General features: G+C 46.9%; 1 protein-coding gene across 1 annotated transcript in view; it reads left to right on the top strand.

The window, feature by feature from the left end:
* The window catches only part of LOC126546088 (uncharacterized), a 153,271-nt gene extending 141,173 nt beyond the window's left edge, over positions 1–12,098 (top strand). The window contains exon 3 of the mRNA XM_050194174.1: positions 11,550–12,098. Within this exon, the coding sequence (XP_050050131.1) occupies positions 11,550–11,575 (26 nt within the window). The 3' untranslated portion in view covers positions 11,576–12,098. The remainder of the gene's footprint in view (positions 1–11,549) is intronic.
* The last annotated feature ends 7,594 nt before the right edge of the window (positions 12,099–19,692 follow it).

Genomic DNA, 19,692 nt, shown 5'->3' with positions numbered 1-19,692 from the left:
GTTCCCTTAGACCGTTAGTCTGTGGATGATACGCCGTAGGGGTGGTTCATTATTAACTTCTGACAAAAAGACACGGCCTCGGTCGCCGAGCAGTTCTCGTGGTGCGCCGTGCCGTAAGCCGAAATGCCGCAAGATGAACACGGCGATGTCGCGAGCAGCAGCCGAAGCAAGTGCAGCAGTTTCGACGTATCTTGTTAGATGGTGTACTGCGACAATCATCCAACGATTTCCGTTAGCAGTGCTTGGAAGGGACACATAAAGGTCAATGGGTACGCGATCAAGAGGACGTGCAGGACACGGTATAGGTTGCAGAGGGCCTGTCGTATGAGGAGATGTCTTACGTCGCTGACATGCTGCACGTGGCCGAATGTATTTGCCGACGTAAGAATACATGCCGCGCCAGTAATAGCGTTGGCGGAGCCGCTCGTGGGTTTTCAGGACGCCAGCATGAGCGCGTGGGTTGGCGTGGAAATACGTGCATATATGTCGCAACGCAAATGGCGAGGGACGGCTAGCAGCCATTTGCGACCGTCTGGCTGATAGTTTCGGCGGTACAAGATGGCGTCCCGGAACATGAAATGGGTGGTTTGGCCACGAAGGGCTCGATGGCATGTAGCCGTTGAAGAAATGGTGAGAATGTCAATGAGAGAAGCAATCCACGGATCTTTTCTCTGTTCAGACGGCATGTCAGTAACAGCATGCGTAGCATACGGGCACTCCATGGATGAGGCCGGCGCTTCGTCGGATCGTATGGGCGATCGGGAGAGCGCATCTGCGTCAGAATGTTGACGCCCGGAGCGATAGATGACGCGAATGTCAAATTCTTGGAGCCGAAGAGCCCAACGTCCAAGACGCCCCGACGAGTCTGTCAATAACGCAAGCCAGCACAGCGCGAGGTGGTCTGTCACAACGTCTAAGGGATTACCATACAAGTAAGGACGAAATTTGTTTAAGGCCCAAACTATAGCCAAACATTCTTTTTCTGTGACAGAATAATTGGTTTCTGCCTTCGTGAGGGCACGACTCGCTTATGCAACCACATATTCCGAGAAGCCAGGCTTTCGTTGCGCAAGGACGCCTTCAAGACCACGCCTCTGGCGTCCATATGAGCTTCGGTCGGTGCACTCGGGTCGTAGCGGCGTAGAACAGGCGGTGAGCTAAGCAGACGGCGCAAAGTTGTTAAGGCTTGGTCACATGCTGCAGTGCAGTCGCGAAGGTCACCACGCCCACCCAGGAGCGTCGTCAAGGGTGCGAAGATGAAGGCAAAATTTCGCACAAAGCGACGAAAATTAGAGCAATGACCGGCAAACATTTGGAACTCTTTCACTGTAGTCGGCCGCGGAAATTCTGCGACGGCACGAAGCTTGTCAGCGTCGGGAAGGACGCCGTCTTTGGAAACGACATGGCCAAGTATGGTCAGCTGGCGGGCTCCGAAGCGGCACTTCTTGTGATACCTCTGCGATTACTGCATACGAAACTTTGTACCGGAAAAGTAAAGAAACTAGGGAGAACAAACCCTTGGTTAACCCGAGAACTAATACAATTAAAACGAAAAATCAAGCGCTGCAGGAAGAAAAAGAACAAAAATGCGTCACTAATTACAGAATTAAGCGCCTCCCTCAGCGTGCCTTGCAAAAAGCAAGAGACAGGTATTTTTCCGAGACACTTGGTCGTTTTGCAACGGAAAATCCTCGAAAATTCTGGCAGTACCTTTCGAATAAGGATAATAAAAAGTTAGACCAAGTTACGGTTGACGGGGAAGTTGCCACGGACAAAAACGAAATGGCAGACAGGTTCAACATCCATTTTCAAAGCGTATCTTCTAGACCTGATGCAAGGATTGATAACACGTCAGTTAATGATGGCGCAAGCAACATTACCATCTCTTTGGAAGGTGTTACCGGATTTCTATTGCGATTGGACCCAAAAAAGTCAGCCGGCCCTGATAACATTTTCGCAGCATTCTTAAAAAGGTATGCAGAAATTCTGGCCAGATTTCTCGTCGTAATCTTTGAAAAATCTGTAGAGTCAGGCGTCGTACTCCATGACTGGCGTGTTGCGACTAATTGATACCGTACATAATCTAACAAAAACTCTCGACAGTGGCGGTCAGGTAGATATAATTTTTATGTATTTCTCTGAGGTGTTTGATAGGGTTCCTCACTCCAAATTAGTAACCAAAATGAAAGAAATAGGTATACCCCTTCCTATATCATAGCTTGGGTTATGTCATTTACAAAATAGAAAACAATATGTGGAAATTAATGGCAACTGCTCCCGCTTCTTAGATGTTCACTCAGGTGTTCCTCAGGGCTCAGTCTTGGGGCCTGTTTTATTTAATATTTATATTAACGACCTGTTAGGTGTTCTGGAACTAAGCACGTCGGCCAGGTTATTCGCCGATGACTGCATTATCTTCAAAAGCATTAATTCTGTATCCGATCAACTTGTCCTAAATTCGAACTTTCAGCTCCTTGCAGACTGGTGTAACAAGTGGGATATGACAATAAATTATGACAAAACCGTTTATTTATGTGCTACGAATGAGATCAACAAAATGAAATTTGCGTGTGGCATTGGGGACAACATAATTAGTCAAGTGGAAGAATACAGATACCTGGGCGTGATTTTAACATCTAATCTTAAATGGTCATCCCATATCTCCAACATCTGCTCCTCTGCAAGGAAAAAGCTAGGTTTCTTAAAACATAAATTAGGCAATTCTTCAAGCGTACTTAGACTTCAAGCGTACAAATCAATTGTTAGACCTACTCTTGAATACGCCAGCATAGTATGGGACCCACACGCCGCAATCAACATAGATAAACTCGAAAAAATCCAGAGATTAGCAGTAAGGTTCATATATAACCGGTATAAGCGAAGGGACTCTCCGTCCGCCATGTTACATCAGGCAGCCCTTGAGCCATTGGCAGAAAGAAGAAAGGCTGCCCGGCTGCGCTTTTTTCACTCCTTGTGTTTTCGAAAACCAGGCATTCAGCCACAGGACTACTTCGAAAGGGACACAACAAGACCCTCACGACATAAACATAGGCATAGCATCAAGCCAATATTTGCCCGCACGAATTTCTTCAAACATTCATTTTTCCCGAAAACAATATCCGACTGGAATTTCCTGCCTCATGACTCACCTCTCCTTTCTTCAACTTTTTGAGAGCCTTTATATATGTATGTATGTATATGTATGGTTAGAAATGATGATTGTTTATTAACTGTGCATAGTGTGCTTCTTTGTCTATGTACCTGTGTTTGGAGCATGTACTCTCACAAAGTGTATTTGCTTTGTCACCTTGTTTAGTTTTGTTATTATATTTTCTGGGTGTAAATTGTAACTTCACCATTGTTGCTGATCCTAAGGCATAGTGCTTACTAACAAATGTATGTACCCTCTCCTGCTTGGACCGATCCGGTCTGCAGTATTCTGTAAATAAATAAAAAATAAATAAAATAAAGCTATGTTGAAGGCCGGTGGTAGCAAGGCAAGTAAGAACTTCACCTAGACGAGAGTGGGCAGTGGTGAAGTCAGGAGAGAAAACTACCACATCGTCTAAATAACACAAACACATCTTCCATTTGAGGCCTCGCAGAATATTGTCCATCATCCTTTCGGATGTCGCGGGCGCATTGTATGGGCCGAATGGCATTACCGTAAACCCATACAGGCCGTCAGGCGTAATGAAAGCTGTCTTCGAGCTGTCGGACTCGTACATCGGGACTTGTCAATAGCCCGATCGCAAGTCCAAGGAAGAAAAGAGTTCGGCACCACGTGGACAAACCAGGGCGTCATCTATGCGCGGTAGAGGAGAGACATATTTTCGTTTAATCTTATTGAGGCGACGATAGTCCACACAGAAACTAATCGAGCCGTCTTCTTTCTTAATGAGTACTACGGGCGACGACCAAGGACTGCAGGATGGTTTTACAACACCACGTTCAAGCATGTCTTGAACTTGCTTGTTGATGACACGACGCTCAGTGGATGACATGCGGCACGGACGCTGGCGTAATGGTGCGTGATGTCCAGTATCGACGTAGTGAGAAATGATACTTGTGCGGCCTAAGGACGCTTGGTTCAAGTCAAAAGAGGCGTGAAAATCATGTAAAAGAGTAAGAAGGTGCTCACGTTGTGTCGGATCGAGGTCATCAGCAATAGAGCGACAAAAAACATCCGGTGATATTTTATCAGAGTGCACATGGAGTGTCAGTGCTGGTACGTTAGCAGTATCTACGTCATCGGCAGCAGGGAAATGCACAATAACGTCAGCGTCCACAGTCTGGATGGTGCCAATAGTCTCGCCACATTGCGAAGCCAAAGTGTACTAATTAGGGTTCGAAACCTGTATTTCTGCAGCACCATGGTCAGCCGTGAGGAGGGCGAAAGGCAACAACATAGGCTGGGGGCAGCTGAAAATGGCAGCCGGTCTAAACATGACCGTTGCGCAGGCAAGCGATGCGCATGAAAGAGGGACAAATACAGCACTGTGAGGAGGAAGGTCAGTATCTAAGGCAACACAGATCCTGCTAACACCATGAACCTGAAAGTCGTTAGATGGCAAATCGCAGAAGAACGGAGAACTGAACCTCAGCACGTGCACAGTCAATGACGGCATTATGGCGCGAAGGAAAATTCCAGCCGAGAATCACGTCGTTGGAGCAACATGCTAGCACAAGGAAATCACCATCATCAGCCTGGTTACGCCCACTGCAGGGCAAAGGCCTCTGCCATACTTCTCCAACAACCCCGGTCTTGTACTAATTGCGGCCATGTCGTCCCTGCAAACTTCTTAATCTCATCCGCCCACCTAACTTTCTGCCGCCCCCTGCTACGCTTCCCTTCCCTCGGAATCCAGTCAGTAACCCTTAATGACCATCGGTTATCTTCCCTCCTCATTATATGTCCTGCCTATGCCCCATTTCTTTTTCTTGATTTCAACTAAGATGTCATTAACTCGCGTTTGTTCCCTCACCCAATCTGCTCTTTTCTTATCCCTTAACGTTACACCCATCATTCTTCTTTCCATAGCTCGTAGCGTCGTCCCCAATTTAAGTAGAACCCTTTTCGTAAGCCTCCAGGTTTCTGCCCCGTACGTGAGTACTGGTAAGACAAAGCTGTTGTAAACTTTTCTCTTGAGGGATAATGGCAACCTGCTGTTCATGATCTGTGAATACCTGCCAAACGCACCCCAGCCCATTCTTATTCTTCTGATTATTTCCGTCTCATGATCCGAATAAGCCGTCACTACCTGCCCTAAGTAGATGTATTCATTTACCACTTCCAGTGCCTCGCTACCTATTGTAATTTGCTGTTCTGTTCCGAGACTGTTAAACATTAGTTTTCTGCAGATTAATTTTTAGACCCACTCTTCTGTTTTGCCTCTCCAGGTCAGTGAGCATGCATTGCAATTGGTCCCCTGAGTTATTAAGCAAGGCAATATCATCAGCGAATCGCAAGGTACTAAGGTATTCTCCATTAATTTTTATCCCCAATTCTTCCCAATCCACAAGGAAATAATCGAATGCAAAATATCTCGAATCAGCACCCTGACAGTACACATAGCGGCTGGCTGAACTTGTGCACTGGCTGTTCTAAGCGATAGTACTGAAGGTATCATGGACACTTTCCGTAATGCACGACAAAGCTTTGCACTAATCACGTATTACAGCAGCACCTGTATCGACGAGCGCAAGAAATTTGATACCATCAATGGACACTTGAATAACAATGGCGGGAAGAAAAACGAGGGCTTCGATATTCCGACAACGACGCAGTTCGTGCCTCAGGAACTGCGAAAATCAGTTTCGCGCCTCAGTAGTACTGACACTGGGCCTACGACGCATGGGTGAGAGTGGGCACAGACAAGGGGAAGGTGAGTGACGAGTACCATAGATCTGTGACTGCGGCGCTGGTATGTCATCAGCAGCGTAGAATTCCGGTACACGGTCGTTGAGGTTTACGGAAAGGTCGAAGCCGGAGCTGGGTGGTCGCGGGGTGCCCACGAATGCCAGCAAGCGCTGGCGGTAGAAGCGCGCTACATGTCCCGGGGTACCGCAGACGTAGCATATTGGGTGGTTGACAGCAATGCGCCAAGGATTTGTACCCTGCTGCTGTGCACTGAAAAAGGGAGCCGCCGGCTGGCGAGGCGAAGGCGGAGGAGAGACCACCAGCAGGCGAGGCGCTGAAGGCGGAGGAGAGAACCCCGGCAGACGAGGCGCTCTGTAGAACGGCTTCAGCATACGGCAGAGGCGCGGCCACGAGAGCCGGCTGACACCGACGTGGAAGAGCTTCGGTCACTTTCTCTTGAATCATCTGTCGGATCGCTGGAGCCAAATATTGAGAAGGCTTCTCCGTGGTCGGCAAAATCGAGAGCTGTCGCGCGACCTCCTCGTGCACAAATCCTTTTATTTGCGTCAGCAAAGTTGTGTGGTTGTCGCCAATAACCAATGCTGCTAGCGAATCTTGCGTGGGCGGGGGGCGCCGAGCTGTGTTGTTTCCGTAGCTCGTCAAAACTTTGGCACCAATTGATACCTTCCGCCGCGGTACGCGGATCCTTCGCTAACAACATTTTAGAGGCGTCCTCATCAATGCCTTTCATAACAGGTCAATGACAGCTTCGATGTAACCTGTAAAAATTTCACCGTGATGTTGCACCCACGTAAGCGTTGTTCAGCGCGAAGCTTGAGCACAGGAGGCGCCCGAAAACTTGTGCGAAACTTGTCTTGAATGCGCTCGATGTTGTGAAATCCTGTTGGGGATTTCGGAACCTGAGGTTCGCGAGCCGGTTAAGCAAAACAGCACTTTGTGCAACTTGGTGGTGTCGTCCTACTGGTTGTGCTGGCTCACCCGTTGGTACGATGGCAACCAATCCTCCCTGGCATGATCACCGGTGCCGCTAAAGATGCCAGCATCACGCTCGCGCAACACACAAGAAACGATGACCGCTGGAGGCTGTGTTGTGCATCTTCCTGGCTGGTTTCGTCAGGCGTGGTCGCCGCAGGGGGCAGCGTCCGTCCTCGGAGTTTTCGAGGTTATCCAACACCTCCGCCAAATGAAAGGGGGTTTATCGAAGCGCGTTCGAGAGATCCGAAGTAGCTCTTAATGACCAGTCTCTTGGCATCAGCAGCTCCGCTCTCGCGCCGCAGCGGTGGCAGTACGCACAGCGCTAGATGCATATATATATATATATATATATATATATATATATATATATATATATATATATATATATATATATAAAGTGCGACGGAACGTTGACCCTTGATGAAGGCCGGCAAATTCCTGCTATTTTTTCTGGGTGCTTCTATTCTTTGAACTATTTCTGTGCCGGATCCTGTGAGTGTATGCTTCATATATATATATATATATATATAAAGAAGTGTGGGCCCAATAGGGGCGTTGGCGTAAACGAAAACTGAAAGTTTATTTATGCCAACAGTTTCGAGAGTGGTGCTCTCTTCGTCAGGGCAGCACGGTGTCTTCATTGCGGCGGTGACTCCCTTAAGCCTCGAGCATACTTGAACGCCGCTTTCTCGTACGCTTCTACGCTGGAGGCCCTTACAGAAAACGCGTGGCACATGCCACGTAGAAGCGTACCAAAAGCGGCCCAGTGAAGGGGTATGGCGCGCACACCAACGAAATTTTCCGCCGGTTTAATTTTATACCAGCATGCAAACTTTAAGACTGGAACTTAGCTGTCAGTATGAAATGCTTGTTTGTCATAATAAGTACGCTTTTATATATGTCCCTTACGTAAGGGCCGATGTTCTTTGCTATTCATTTTGTAACCGATACTTGTGAATCTTCTGCTGAACTGAATACGGACGGCAGATTTTACGGTATACTTTGCTTCACTTGTTGAACACATTCCGAAGTTGTGGACTATATCTGGAACAAGCTGAATTCTATACATTAAAACAAATTCTTACATTAGCTTCTTTTCTGAGCTTAAGAAGAGAGTTCAAAGCCATTGTTATGGTTTGTTTATAAAAAAAACATACGTGCTAAAATGCTTACTTCAAACCGCCTGCTTTGCTGTATTCCTCGATTAATGGTAAACGAATTTGTGTTATCAAACAACAAAGACAACTTTGTGCCTTCCAAACTTTTTGTAACCTTGTAACGTATTTTTTTTGTAGGGTTCTCAAAAACTGTGACTTAGTACATATGTGGTTTACCCTTATTACCTGGTGTGTAATACCCTCGTGTGCTTTTGCTGTATGCCTCGTGCATGGGGATTTTTTAGAACGAATTGTGTTTTGTTTTGTCCGAGCTTGCCCTCATCTCTGAATTTCCTGGTTTTATCTGATGGCAACCGAGAGTCGAAGAAACGTACAAACAAAACCTGACACGGACTTGGCAGAAACCTCTCTGTAGAATGGAAGAATGATATTTCTTTGTCTGGAGGTGAAACATGGGGCCATGCTTATCCGGCGGGGCCAGTCTGAACATGGTTGCAGTGCTGGGCAGTAACTATAAAGGAGCGGTAGCTGCAACATGGTTTCTATGCAGGTGGTGGAGTGAGCTTTTTATAGATTCAGTAAGCGTGTGTAGATTTCAGTGGTTCCCTTCGCGCACGAGTAAAGATGCATGCGTATAAGCGTCCCTGCTGAAAAGAATCTTGCTGACAGTACAGCTTTCGTGCCGACCTCTTTCTCCGTCTGTGTTCTCGCTCCTTCATATTTACTGCATCTCAACATTGCCGCCTTCATCACGTTGACCATTATTCACGCCGCGGCCTACCACAACGCCCATTTACGTGTTGTAGAACATGAAAATCTAGCAGTAAAAGGCTTTGTTCGAGTAGCAGAATTCTGTAATCAAATGCATATGTTCGAGAAATAGCACATAACAGTTTCAAGTATTCTCGCGTTTCAAAACAAAGTTAAACATAAAATGGTGTGGAGTCCATTTGGTGAGCAAATGTCGCAGTTTCGCCCCAAAGGTGAGTCACCAATTGCGTTAGCAAATTATTAGACATCTAAGTGAACTAAGATTAGTGATTCTATCGACCGTACAAACTGATAAACATTCGACTACTAACTGAATTAACAAGCATGGTGTCACGCACGCACAGACAAACATGAAATCATCTCACTCGATGATCGCAGACAGCCTGTCTGAAAACGTGAGGAAGAGCGGCAACAGCAGCGAACAATTTGCCCGCCATGCTGCACCTCAACGCGGACTAAGCAGCGAGCCAACACGAAGCCCTCAACGACTCTGTCCGCTTTCGAGGCAGCCACGCTCGGCCGGAGCAGATCGCCCCTTTCTGCCTTGCGCTCTACGGAAGCGGCGCCCACGCGCCATTTTCGGCGGACGCACTTTCACCCACAGCACGTGGCGAGCGCCCACGTAGTGATGTCACTTTATACGGAGCACCGCGGCGCCGCCGCCGGAAATGCGCCTGGCGTGTCCAAATAATTGATATCGCAATAAAAGGTCGCAGTTTCGCCCAAACGGCAAAGCACTGACAGCAATTTATTACATAACTACACGAAGCATGGTTCGCAGTTTTATCGGCCGCGCGAGCTGCCGTTCGATGCCTGAATAAATTCTCAAGCACGGTGTCGTGCAAGCAAGCGCTGCCACAACTCGCCGAGCCACAAGGGAACATCCTTCGCTCGCTCCAAAACGTGAGATTTGGCGACCTCGACGTGCGACAGCGCGTATGAAAGCACATCGACTCAAAGGCAGAGGAGCGGACCTCTTAAATTGGGCAGCGCCCGTCAAACCATCATCCTTCTTGGATCGCAGGATTTCCCTGGAATCCGCCAGTTACTGCGCTCAGGGAAGCGCTCTTACTACACTTGGACGTTATATCAGAACATCACAGCGACTGCAAACTTTCGCCTTGAGCGTTCGTATAAATGATATCACAATAATAATAAAAGCAGTAGACGGTCCTGCGTTCCGTGGTTGCAATTTCTGTCGCTTTATATTTTTGTTGGCCTAACAAAAATCCGGCCTCAGGGTACCCCATCTTGTCCTTTATTGCACAGCGATGGTCTCGACCACAGGAGTTTTCATGTCTTCAGGTAGCATATGGGGGTTTATTGGACAGTGGCCTTATCCGAAATTCACGTACTACATGAGGTCTCTGATAGAAAAGGATGTTTTACACCAGCGGGCATGGCCATGAGTGATGCCGCTGGATCACACTCCCACGCTTACGTGTTTTACTTATACACTAATACCCAAGAATGTGGATGGCAGAATGGTGCCGCGGTATCCTGACTGGCAAAGGTATCGCATGCATGATGCGTAGATGCGGGATAGGTTCTTACTTGCGGTAGTTTGTTTCGTCCACATTCAATTCCCTTTGTTTGTTACGTCTCAATGAAAAAAAAACGAGTTATTTGCCCTATGCTTTCCTAGGTTTCGTTATCTGTTGGTCACTTTCCCAGACAGCGTTGGAAGCACGTCGGAGGACGTCATTCTCGGCCCTGAAGGGGCACAACGAGAGCGCTGTGAGGGGCAGAGCTCTGCTGAATGTCTCTCTGACGAAAAAACCCTCGGGTGCCCATCTCGTCGTTCATCCATTGCTATACACGTGCTAAGCCGTCTTACTGCAGCTGGTTGACCACACAACAAGGGAGCGCACTTGTTTGCATGATCAAGCGCAATATCAACAACTGTATTGTACGTCTAAAGCACGTGGACCTAATAATAGAATAGGGTAGGATATTCAACGAGATACACATGTGCCTCATGTTTGATCAGCGCCATTCTTTGCACCGTTGGCTATGGACCACTGGGCAATACTCATTATTGTATAGTCCTTGAGATTAGGGTTGTGGCACGATGGCACAAATTGTACAGCTTCCTAAAATGTATCTAAATATGAGCCGTGCTTTCCTTTGCATACGTTTACCATAGCCATTATTGATGCACATCGCTTTCACATCGCATTGTGTGATACCATGCATCATACATCGATCCCGTAACACCTCCGCGTCAAGGTCTCGCACAGCGCATCCCCCTGATTTAAATTGAAATAAATCATGAGGTTTTACGCGCCACAACCACTTTCTGATTATGAGGCACGCCGTAGTGGGGGACTCGGAAAATTTGCACCACCTGAGGTTTTTTAACGTGCAGCTAAATCTAAGTACACAGGTGTTCTTCCATTTCGCCCCCATCGAAACGCGGTCGCCGGGATTCGATCCCGCGATCTCATGCTGAGCAGCCCAACACCATAGCTATATACTAAACAACCACGGCGGGTCCTGCTGAATTGGCGATTTTATTTCGGCATACCTTCTGAACGGTGTAGTGCATAAACATTGCATTAGAACAAAGCTGTGACATGCGCGGTGCATAATCATAAACATTGCATGCGATCACAATTTGTGTAGCATGCATGGAAATAAACGCAATTTCAACGATCGCATGTAGTTGCATATTATTGAGCAAACGCAGTACGACGAGCATTAGTCAGACTAAATGAGCTAGCTCGTCTGACTTGGCGAAGATTAAAGCTTTGCTTCACCAAGACTGCCACACGTGACTTCAGTGTGCATAATCTTCTCCGCAGGTCCGCCCAAGGAGCCAGGCCGCTGAAGGATCTCCCGCTGTGATAGCGCCTCCTAAGAATAGCGACCATCGCTCCATTTGCTGCTATTCTGGCCGGCGACCGACCGGACCTCGATCGGCCCCGCAGTACAAACCTCCGCCTGTGTGTGCCAAAAACAGACGGCGGGCTACGCACTTGCTCAACGCCCTGGCGGACTCCCATATAGAGCCCTGTGATCAGCCGCCTCGACACATTCCCCGCCAAATCTATTTATGAGAGTGCTTATTTATGGCCATTTGGGCAACACGCGGTGGCACCCGCTACTGCACAATCTTGGTCCAATGTAATGCGCACAAATGACACTTTGAGCGCATTGCCGAGTGGCCTTGTTTTTATGTGCAGCGATGTCGAAATGCATCTCAACACAGACATAAGTGATGTGCCTTACATACTTGTCCGTTTCCGCAGCATTTCCTTTGAAAGAATGATTTACTGGGCAGCTGTCACAATCGTTTGGTACACTGCCCTTTTAGGACCCTTTTACTTTACAATAAATAACTTGGTGGACGATGTCTGTCTCTTATCTGCATCAGCCATCGGTGCCTGCCTGGAGCTGTGAGTAGCGACGTGGCCGAGCGAGGTGTCCACAAACACCCGCAAAAGACAGATCGGGTAGCGACCCATCGCTCGAGGTCGGCGCATCGAATACGAATAGTAGCAGTAAAACAGCGCTAAACAGCAGGACGAGGAGAGGGACACCAGCGCTGGTGTCCCACTCCTCGTCCTGTTGTTTAGCGCTGTTTTACTGCTTGTAATCACGAACCAACCAGCCCAAATGCGTACTCTTCTGACGAATAGTAGGTTGCCGATTATATAATCGAACATGGATTAATCAATCGCCGCCGCATATACTTATTTACAGCAGGAATATTTATTTCTGCGTAATATTGGATACCGCCCCTGCAATCAATAGTCAAGAAAAAAAGCTTATTTTCCGAGTCAAGGAGTCTATTTTAACCACAGCATTACCAATTGTCATTAGAAACTGCACGAATATTTTATTAAAGGAGCCCTCAAGTAGGGCTGCTGAAAAAGCTCCGCATATGCTGCTGCGAGCATCTCGCCTCTGCGTGGCGCTCTCTTTTCGGCAAAGCTGCCTTTGCCCTTTCGGGGCCCCTTGACGTCAATCGAGAAGCGTCAAGGGCGCTCCTTTCAGTCTGTGCAGAGTGTCAATACTGTGAAAACTTTTTTCAAAATTGCCTGTGGCAGATTGAAAATTCTAGTCCATGCGCCGGCCTTCTCGAACAGGTAGACATGCACAAAAAGTTCAAGTGCACAATCGACTAAGTAATAAAAAATCACTAATTAAGTTTTAACTAATGACATTATGGCGCATATTGCAATTTACAAATTCAAACGGCTGCGATTTCAAGGCATATTCACTTGAAAAAAAAATGTGTGGATCACATCATGTACGAGATCTGCGCCGTCAAACTTGCAGTATACATGCTATGTCGTTCCATTTACGTTCTTTAAAAAAATACGTCGTTTTGTGCTTTTCAGCGCAAAAGTAACTCGAACGCTGTTAGGATCGGCGTGCAGCTATTTCAGCCCGCTGCACGTGTTCTAATTCGACCGGACCGGGCGCACTTCAAAGAACTGCGGATAACCGACAGCCACGTGGCGCGGGGTCAGCTCAGGGGAGTTCTCGAGGGGAGATAATTGGCGAAGCCTCCTCATGAGCTTTTCGAGAAACCAGACAATGTGCTATCTGGCCGCGTCAACAGGGACGGCTCAGAGTTCTACGAAGCCCCTCTGACGTCGGCTCCGGACCACTGAAACCTGTGCGGCACTAAAACCTGTGCAACACGAGTATGTGAGCCCACCTCCTCCAAAAGGGCGGGTCATCTACGGAGACGTCGAACGGTGACGTCGAACGATGACTGGACGAAGGTTTCCGTGCACTTGGAATCAAGGGGGGACCAAGTGCTTATAAGCAGCGTTTGCCGGCTGCTAGTGTATGCTCGTCGTAGTGAGCTGAGTGCTCGTTGAGGTGCTAGAAATGTACTAGGGAGCTGAGTGCTCGTCGTAGTGAGCTGAGTGCTCGTCGTAGTGAGTGAATGCTCGTTGTCGTGCTAGAAATGTACTAGTGAGCTGAGTGCTCGTTGTCGTGCTAGAAATGTGCTAGTGAGCTGAGAGCTCGTCGTAGTGAGGTGAGTGCTCGTTGTCGTGCTAGAAATGTACTAGTGAGCTGAGTGCTCGTCGTAGTGAGCTGAGTGCTCGTTGTCATGCTCGAAATGTACTCGTGAGCTGTGTGCTCGTAAGCTGTTTGCTGTATGTTAGTCTTGCGGGCTCCATATGGGAGTCACGCTAGACTGTCGATGTATGTCTTGTCTAAGATGTAAATACTGCAATTAAATCCTGCTCGCCAAAGTCCCGACGAAGAGTCAAGTTCATCCCTACGACTACGACTGCCAAATCTAATAACGCCAATACATTTCTCCGTAAATTTCGCTAATTAATATCGCCAAACTGGTGTCATCCTGAGAACTCGTTCCAAGGGTCCGACTTGCGAACTCCCCGGCGAAAATTTGTAAATTGCAACACGTGCCGTAAGGTAATTAGCTAGAAACATAATTAGTGATTTTTGGTAATGAATCGGTTATGCATTTCAATTCTTTTCTGCAATTAATATTCGCCTCTACGAGTATACAAGCTCATGGACTAGAGTTGTGCTGCCTGCCACTGGCAATTCTAAACAATTTTTGAAAGTGTCCGCTGAAAAACCCGGTATTTGTTGACTGACACTCTTAAAAAACTTTACACCCTTTGGGGCTTACTGCATCTTGTTCCACAACGATAACCCTCGTCGGCGTTGCTTTTGCCTTTCCTTTCTTGAAAACTCTGCGCTCGCTACTTTCCTGTCGAGAATGCGGTGTCACGCTGATAACGCACACACAAGCCGTTCGTGACTTAGAAGTACCGTGCTCGCAGCGTTAAGGAAAGGAAATGCGGGCAAGACAGATGACGATTAATGTTGCGGGACAAAATGCGACCCAGAGGGTGTAAACCTTTTTAAGAGTTTACTAAACAGACTCAAAATCTGCGTTTCGAATTTCGACAAGAATTACGCACTTCCCGAAGGCGGTCACGCGCACTGCTTGTCGCTGATTGCGGTCAGCCGCGAGCGCCCGTCTCCCACGCGAAACTGCGCTTGCCAGCGCTCACTCCTGGCAGCTTCAGTCGGCAGGTGTTGAGCCGTTGGCTTTGGCTGCTGTCCATGCTAGTGCAGCTCAAAGCAGCCAGATTGGCCGAACACTTGGGCCGCGCGCTGCGCACGACGGCTGCATGCGGCTGCACCGCCGGTTGCCAGTCCGCTCGCCACGCACAGCCGCAGTGACCGACGTGGCGCACGGCGAGCCCCACGTGCCGACATTCGGCTCGAACAAGCTCGTCGCGCTAGGAACCAAGCGAGTCCGCACTCATCACCCCTTGTGGTGATACCGACGTGCTCACACGTTTCGTTCGACACTCGCAAATTGTGTGCTATTCATGCCGATCAGTGAGAGAAGTCATACGTAGCAAAGGGGTGAGACACCGTCAACTCAAGCGTAAGCTGAGCGACAGCTTCCGAGCTCGTCGCAGGCTCCAAAATCCAAAGTAGAGGCGTCTACGGGAGCGTGCAAAATCGAAAGGGCCCCTCGCCAGGCCAGGCCATCTTGAGCTGACAAGCGCCATTGGTACAGTGCTAACGATCGTGTCTTCCAGTGTCGCGGAAAGAGCGGACGTCGCCTCGCGGCCGCCGCGCTCCCAGGACATCGCACAAGTGCGCCGACGTAGGTGGCAGTACGTCGCTCACAGTGGCACGTGATTTCGAGAATTATTCCATCTCTTATTTGTGTAATCTGTTGCTTCAATAGACGAATTACAGAAATAATAAAACACACAAACCGAATGTCCGCATGTTTTTCTTCGCACCGCAGCAAGAGAGATCCCGTTTGGTCTGCGCGTTCCTACGTCGTGCAGTTGCGCGCAGAAGCGGAACTCTTTCTGCCGCGTTGTAGCGCGCGATCATGCTCTGTGATCTGCTTGTGTTTGCCTCTACATTGGTGTAGCATTGACTGCTGGTCAGGTGCTCTCGAGCACAGCGCGCAAAATCGTGCGCTGAGCAAAGCGAGACAAGCACAACAGCTCGCGCGTGAAGCCGTCAACGGAAGTGCGCCACGCAGAGCGAAGGGGAAAAAATGAAGGCGGGGCCCGTAGCGAATGCGCCACGATGCGCCACGCGATCCTCGAGCTCCGGCATGGGAGGAGGCTGGACGTGGCGAGTGGAGAGAGTGTCTCTCTTGGCAGTGGCGCTCGCGTCCTAAAATCAAGGGTGTGCGGCGACGAAATATTTCTCTCTGGGCTATTAATGAACCAATTTGGAAAAAATATTGCGCTAGAAGGCTCGCTAGAGGCGACGTAACAACGTTCAGCATATAACCAAAATTGACTACAGGGCATGGCAGGGGCCCTTTACCACGGTGACGTTCAGTAGGCATCTTTTGAGCCGTTAGCATCTTTTGAGCCTGGTTGCAAACAAACTTTCCAAGAATGAATTGTTGATGTATGCAATAGAGCTTTACAAATACGCAAAAAAATTTTCCTAAGAAAATATGACAAGTTGTGGTAAGATAAAAAGAAGAAGCTGCTGAAGTACTTGTGTGCCGTAAAACATGAAAACCGGACAGTTGGAAGAAAAACATCTCTGGTCATGGCATAAAGAGAAAGAAATTCACCATAACTAGACAACAAAAAAAGAAAGAAAAATAAATTACGGACTGCAAGAATACTCACCACCGCGAAATGGAAAGGAAAACGAGTGTAATTCATTTTCAGCATTCCATCAAAAACCTTTGCCGCTGTTTCACTTTTGCTAATTCGCCGTATTCTCTTGAGCAGGTGGAGAATAAAAGCCTAAGTATCGGTCGTTGGCGAATATTCCGCCTGCTTCAAATATTCGAAAATACCGAATAGTTCCTTTCGAAGACGAATATGAATAGTTAGTGCGTAATATTAGATTCGTATTCGAAACTTTGGACATTCGCCCATTCCTACTTATCACCTTAAACTTTGGAAGAGTTATCAACGCAAGATATATGAACCCACACCAGTAGAATACTTAAAACTGAATGAAAAACAAAACGCAGAGATATCAAAAAGCATAGAGGCAAAGTCGAGGCCCTTCCTACAGCAGTATGAGATTACAAGTTTCTGTATAGGAGATGCCAACAAACACTGACACCAAGGAGAACATAGGAGAAATTACTTGTGCTTAATAAATGAAATAAAAAAGGTAAATTAATGGAAAGTAAAGTGGATGGAAAAACAAGTAGCCGCAGGTGGGAACCGAACCCACAACCTTCGCATTTCGCGTTCGATGCTCTACCGATTGAGCTACCGCGGCGCCGTTTCCCCATCCACTTTCTTGGGTATGTATGTGTCCCAGTAGAACCCTGGGAGTGTTAGCCAGCACCACCACTCGCAGACCTTGGCGGCAGACGTGGAACGTCCTTTTTGCCGCAGGCGTCACGAGAACGTGATCTTTTTGGGTGAAGGCAACTGGTAAATAAACCCACATATGCTACTGAAGGCATCAATGTAGCCGGATTCGAGACCCTCGTTATGTAATGAACGAGAAGAAAGGGGGTTAACCGAGGGGCCCGATTTTTATTAGTCATATCATGAGAAGCCAACAACCACTGACACCAAGGAGAACATAGGAGAAATTACTTGGGCTTAATAAATGAAATAAAGAAAATAATATTTAATGGAAATTAAAGTGGACGAAGAAACAACTTGTCCCAGGTGGGAACCGAACCCACAACCTTCGCATTTCGCGTTCTCACATCACGTTCTCGAGACGCCTGCGGCAAAAAGGACGTTCCACGTCCGCCGACAAGATTTATTTATTTATTTATTTATTTATTTATTTATTTATTTATTTATTTATTTATTTATTTATTTATTGTCATACTCTCAAGGCCCGGGGGCATTACAGAGAGGAGTGGTGATTATTACAAATAAATTCGTGAACAATATTCTTGAAGTTTGTAGCGTCAGAAATGGCAGTGATGTAGGCAGGGAGGCGGTTCCAGTCATTCGTCGTTCTTGGTAGAAAGGAATCAAAATAAACGTTGGTGTGACAAGTTGGAACTTCAACCTTAAAACGATGATCCGTGCGTGACGATATGTATGATGGCGGGGAGATTAGTTCATCCTTAAGTGTTCCGTTAGAGTAATAAATCTTGTGAAAAAGGCATAGGCGAAAGTATTTACGACGTAACTCTAGGTTAGGCAAGTCAAGGGTTAGTTTCATTGATGAGACACTTGCATGACGAGAATAATTCGAAAGAATAAAACGAGCAGCTCGGTTTTGAATGGATTCGATGGTGTTTTTTTAGCTTTAGAGTAGAAGGGTCGAAAATGGAGCACGCATATTCAAGTTTAGGCCTCACCAAGGATTTGTACTGAAAAAACTTGAACTTGACAGCTGCAGTTGCCGATGAAAAATTACGCCGTAAAAACGCAAGCATGCAATTCGCGTTAGCGTAAATGTAATTTATATGAATGTTCCATGTAAGATTGTGTGTAATGTATGATATTTGTATGATGATACATTTTCTACAGGTATGTTGTTAATATTGTACGTAGGAAGGGTGGTATTTCTTACAACACGGGACACACGCATCGCCTTACATTTATTAGAATTGCGCTTCATTTGGGATCTAGCACACCATGATGTTACTATGCCAATCTCTGATTGAAGAGTATCGCAGTCGCCACAGTTAGAAATGACACGATAGAGAACACAGTCATCGGCGAATAACTTAATTGATGATTTAATTTGGTGTGGGAGGTCATTAATATAAATTAAAAATAATAATGTTCCTATAACCGAGCCTTGCGGTACACCGGAGGTTACTCGACCAGTGGAAGAGAAGTATTCGTTAGCATAAACAAATTGGAAACGGTTAGACAAAAAACACTTGATCCAAGCAAGCGCGTTAGGATTAATGTTGAGGTTACTTAATTTAGTTAAAAGTAATTCGTGTGATACAGTATCGAATGCTTTGGCGAAGTCTAGAACAATGCAGTCAATAATAACGTTAGCATCCATCGCCTGGAATAAATCATTAGTGAATGACAGAAGCTGTGTTTCGCAGGAATCGTGTTTTCTAAATCCGTGTTGGTAGGGGGTGAAAAATAAGTTTGACTCGAGAAATGAAACCAGGTGGGAGTAAATTATGTGCTCCATTAATTTGCAGGGAACGCTCGTTAGGGATATGGGTCTGTAATTAAGTGGGGAGTAGCGACTGCCTAACTTATGTACGGGAATCACCATCCCTGCTTTCCAATCATTCGGAAGGATGGTGGTTTGAAGTGACTGAGCAAAGATTTCGCTCAGAATTATAGATGAATAAGTAATTGTTCCCTTAAGAAATTTTGTGTTGATACCATCTATTCCACTGCATGCAGAAACTTTTGAGGTCTGTATCAACATTACAACGCCATCAATGGTAATCGGAAGCATTGGAAAATAATACACATCAGAAAAAACAGCGCTTGCGCAAGCACAGAATCCGAAAATACAGAGATGAACGCGTCATTCAATACTTCACAACAGACACTGCGATCGACAGGTTGGTTGTTAAGATCGCACAGTTCAATGGCACTAGATTTTTTACCGTTGACCAGACTCCAAAGTTTCTGTGGGTTGTCTTTCAAGAAAGAAGGCAACGTGTGCTCATAAAATGTTCTTTTTCGACTCTGCCACAGCATTCTTGCAGTCACTCAGTGCTATTGTGCAAGCATTCCAACGCTCATGATTGCCAGTGAATTTTGCTCGTCGGAAAAGCCTTTTCTTTTTGTTCAGTAAACGTTTAAGACGCGAGTTGAACCAGGGTGCGCGAGAATTAGAATAAATACGTTTTTGCGGGATGTACCGGTTAATTAAGGAGTTGGCTTTTTCTTTGAATATTGACCAGTTTTCTTCAACCGATCGAGTGTGGAAACTTGGAATGTAGTCAGTGGCGAAAGTTTGCGGCAAAATCAGCATTTCTGTAATCACGTATAACTTTTGACGAGGTAACAGATGGGATGGTTAACTGCAAATTACACT

Source organism: Dermacentor andersoni, chromosome 1 (genome assembly GCF_023375885.2).
Source record: "Dermacentor andersoni chromosome 1, qqDerAnde1_hic_scaffold, whole genome shotgun sequence".
NCBI classification, from domain to species: Eukaryota; Metazoa; Arthropoda; class Arachnida; order Ixodida; family Ixodidae; genus Dermacentor; species Dermacentor andersoni.
This window is presented reverse-complemented; position numbering and strand designations above follow the sequence as displayed.